This window comes from Neophocaena asiaeorientalis, unplaced genomic scaffold, assembly GCF_003031525.2.
Source record: "Neophocaena asiaeorientalis asiaeorientalis breed wild unplaced genomic scaffold, Neophocaena_asiaeorientalis_V1.1 scaffold251, whole genome shotgun sequence".
NCBI classification, from domain to species: Eukaryota; Metazoa; Chordata; class Mammalia; order Artiodactyla; family Phocoenidae; genus Neophocaena; species Neophocaena asiaeorientalis.
Genome location: NW_020173377.1, coordinates 6,170,546 through 6,173,484, shown reverse-complemented (window position 1 = coordinate 6,173,484; position 2,939 = coordinate 6,170,546). Strand labels below are relative to the sequence as shown.

At 44.3% G+C, this 2,939-nt stretch overlaps 1 protein-coding gene across 1 annotated transcript in view; it reads left to right on the top strand.

Annotated features, from left to right (window-relative positions):
• Positions 1 to 1,978: 1,978 nt before the first annotated feature.
• DNASE1L3 (deoxyribonuclease 1L3) overlaps positions 1,979 to 2,939 on the top strand; it is a 20,871-nt gene continuing 19,910 nt past the window's right edge. Inside the window, exon 1 of the mRNA XM_024746518.1 lies at positions 1,979 to 2,441. Coding sequence (XP_024602286.1) covers positions 2,307 to 2,441 — 135 coding nt within the window. The 5' untranslated portion in view covers positions 1,979 to 2,306. The remainder of the gene's footprint in view (positions 2,442 to 2,939) is intronic.

Genomic DNA, 2,939 nt, shown 5'->3' with positions numbered 1-2,939 from the left:
AAATACAGGATGCCCAATTAAATTTGAATGATCTAAAATTCAAATTGATCTAGTGTTCTGTACTTTTATTTGCTAAATCTGGCAATTCTACATCCAACAAACTTAAATAATTACCCGTAAAGGTTATGGACCCATTTACAAACATGTTAAACTTCTTTTATACACCTATTTCCTTGTAAAGTTCTTCAGTTTTCTGAACTAACAAAAAAGCCACCCTTTTTAATACTAAATAATTCTAAGTCTAAAAAAGATTAAACTTATAAAACACTGTTAACTCAAAATTCTTATAAATGTTCCAGAACTGTACAGAAACTTAGTAAGGTTTCAACTTAAAGTTACAAATCTAAAAAGATTCCTTCAAGGGCTTCCCTGGTGTAATTAACACAATGTTGTAAATCAACTATACTTCAATTAAAAAAAAAATATATATATATATATAAAAGAAAATAAAATAAAAAGATTCCCTCAATTGCACATTTTATGTTGGGATTTCAAGATTGCCAATTTAATAGGTCAAAATCTCTCATATGTTACAAGATCATAAAAACCACATATGTACAAATTCCTTCTTGAAAGACACAAAAAATGTGTACCACAATGACTTCTAAATCTTCCTCTGGTCAGAAGATGCCCACTCGCCAGGGAGGACAGTCACCACCAGCTTTTCACCAGTGATTCAACCAGGCTTAAGGCCTGGGCTGTGGCAAAGAGGGAGATTCACATCTCCATGAGCTCAGGAAGCCATTACTTCCTTTCATGTACTACTTGGGATTATCTCCTGAGAATGCCTGGGTATACTTGGCCACAGACTTCAGCCAGGATGCTGACTGGATGTATGTTGGAGATACTTGCACACCTTTCCCGGTGGCTGTGACCACGTGCCCATCACTTCAGGAGGGGGTAGTCCGGAGATCCCAAAGCTTGGTTTCAAGTTATTCTCATTACCTCCCCTCTTTGCAGAAGAATTTTCCTTGCCGAAGTCTGCAAATCCTACTTGGGTTTATAACTTGATTGGATTTTATCCATATAAAACAAACTTCTTTTGCTTTTCAGAACTTCCTATTTTCCTGCCCAAATCTCTAAAAGCTATTTTACTTGGACTGAAATCCTACAATTCTTGCAAAACCTTCCTTTCTTGGGGCCACACAACTCTCTCTCATAAACATTAAATAATACGGGTTGAATCATGGATCTCTCCAGGGGTTTAAGTGCAAGGGTATTAGACCCATCCCAGCAGACAAGCAACTGCTTTTCCTGGCAACACACTGCGAGTACTTGGTATGTTAAACCGTACACAACAAAACTTGCCTTAAAAATTATGTAATTCAAACCAGACTTGGACTTCCCTGGTGGCACAGTGGTTTAGAATCTGCCTGCCAGGGGCTTCCCTGGTGGAGCAGTGCTTAAGAATCCGCCTGCCAATGCAGGGGACATGGGTTCAAGCCCTGGTCTGGGAAGATCCCACATGCCATGGAGCAACGAAGCCCATGTGCCCCAACTACGGAGCCTGTGCTCTAGAGCCTGCGAGCCACAACTACTGAGCCCACGTGCCACAGCTACTGAAGCCTGCGCACCTAGAGCCTGTGCTCTGCAACAAGAGAAGCCACCACAATGAGAAGCCCATGTAACGCAATGAAGAATAGCCCCCCCACCCCCGCTCACAGCAACGAGGACCAATGCAGCCATAAATAAACAAACAAATTAATTAATTAAATTAAATTTAAAAAGAAACAAACCAGACTCTATCTTAATTATGCCCATCAGGGTCATTGGTGAGCTGGAATCTGGGTGTGTCCAGGGATAGCTAGCTGCCAAATCCCAGTGATGGCAGAAAATCTGGCAGAATTTCCCACTGACCCTGCCCCACCCCTTCCCCCTGAAGAAGGCTCCACACCCCAGGTGCCCTCTGGGGTGGACCATTTCCGAGTTCATCAATTTCCATGAGAAGGTACATGGTATGTGACCACAGTAGAGATGTCCAGATGTCACAGCTGGCTTCCAGCTGGGTTAAGAGTGACTTTGCAGAGACTGGTGCCTAGATTCAACTGACCAGTTTCCTTACCCGAGTGACAAAAACAAGGGATCCCAAAAACTAGCTCATTTCCTTCATTTTCCTGCGGAATGAAACCCATGATTTTCAGTTCCTCAGAGAAGTGAAAACAGCAACAAGGAATCCAGTAATTCCTGCTATGTGCAGACTTAACAAGTCAGCCAAACAAGTCAGCCGAGCCTGAGGCGGTGGCCAGGAGCCTGCTCTCCAGACACTGCTGTCCTCTCTTCAAGCCCTGAAGCCAGGGGAGCCCGGGATGTCTCTGCTGCTGGCCATCCTGCTGCTTCTCTCCACCCACAGCGCCCTGGCCCTGAGGATCTGCTCCTTTAATGTGAGGTCCTTTGGGAAATCCAAGAAGGCAAACTGTAATGCCATGGATGTCATTGTGAAGGTGAGTCCCCTATCCTGTCAGAAGGATCGCTGGACACCCTTCACACTCTCTCTACAGCTTTCAGACTTTAAGAGACTCAGGAGGAATTTAACTGAAGTTAGTCCCTAGGGTGAAGGTAGCGTGTGTGTGTGTGTGTGTGTGTGTGTCTGTGTGTGTGTGTGTCTGTGTGTGTGTGTGTACGCAAGCTTCTTCCTCGTTCTCTCCCCCTCCAGCCATCAACCTTATCCCAACTTCCAATTCTAATCTTTCTCCCCACTTAGATAAGACTTTCCTTGGGTAATCTGACCAATGTCTTGGGACTGTGTTCACATTCCTCTGGAGGCAGTTGACTCGCTTTATTTAGTGGTTAATTTATTTTTGATGCTGGAGTTAAAACCTTTCCCAGGACTCTGGGTTTTATTACCTTAGAAAATCCCAGAGTCACCACATTGTGGTGGGAGCGCCAGGAGCCCTGGGTTCAGCTTCCACCTGGCAGCCAGGTGCGCCCGCTCCAGAAGG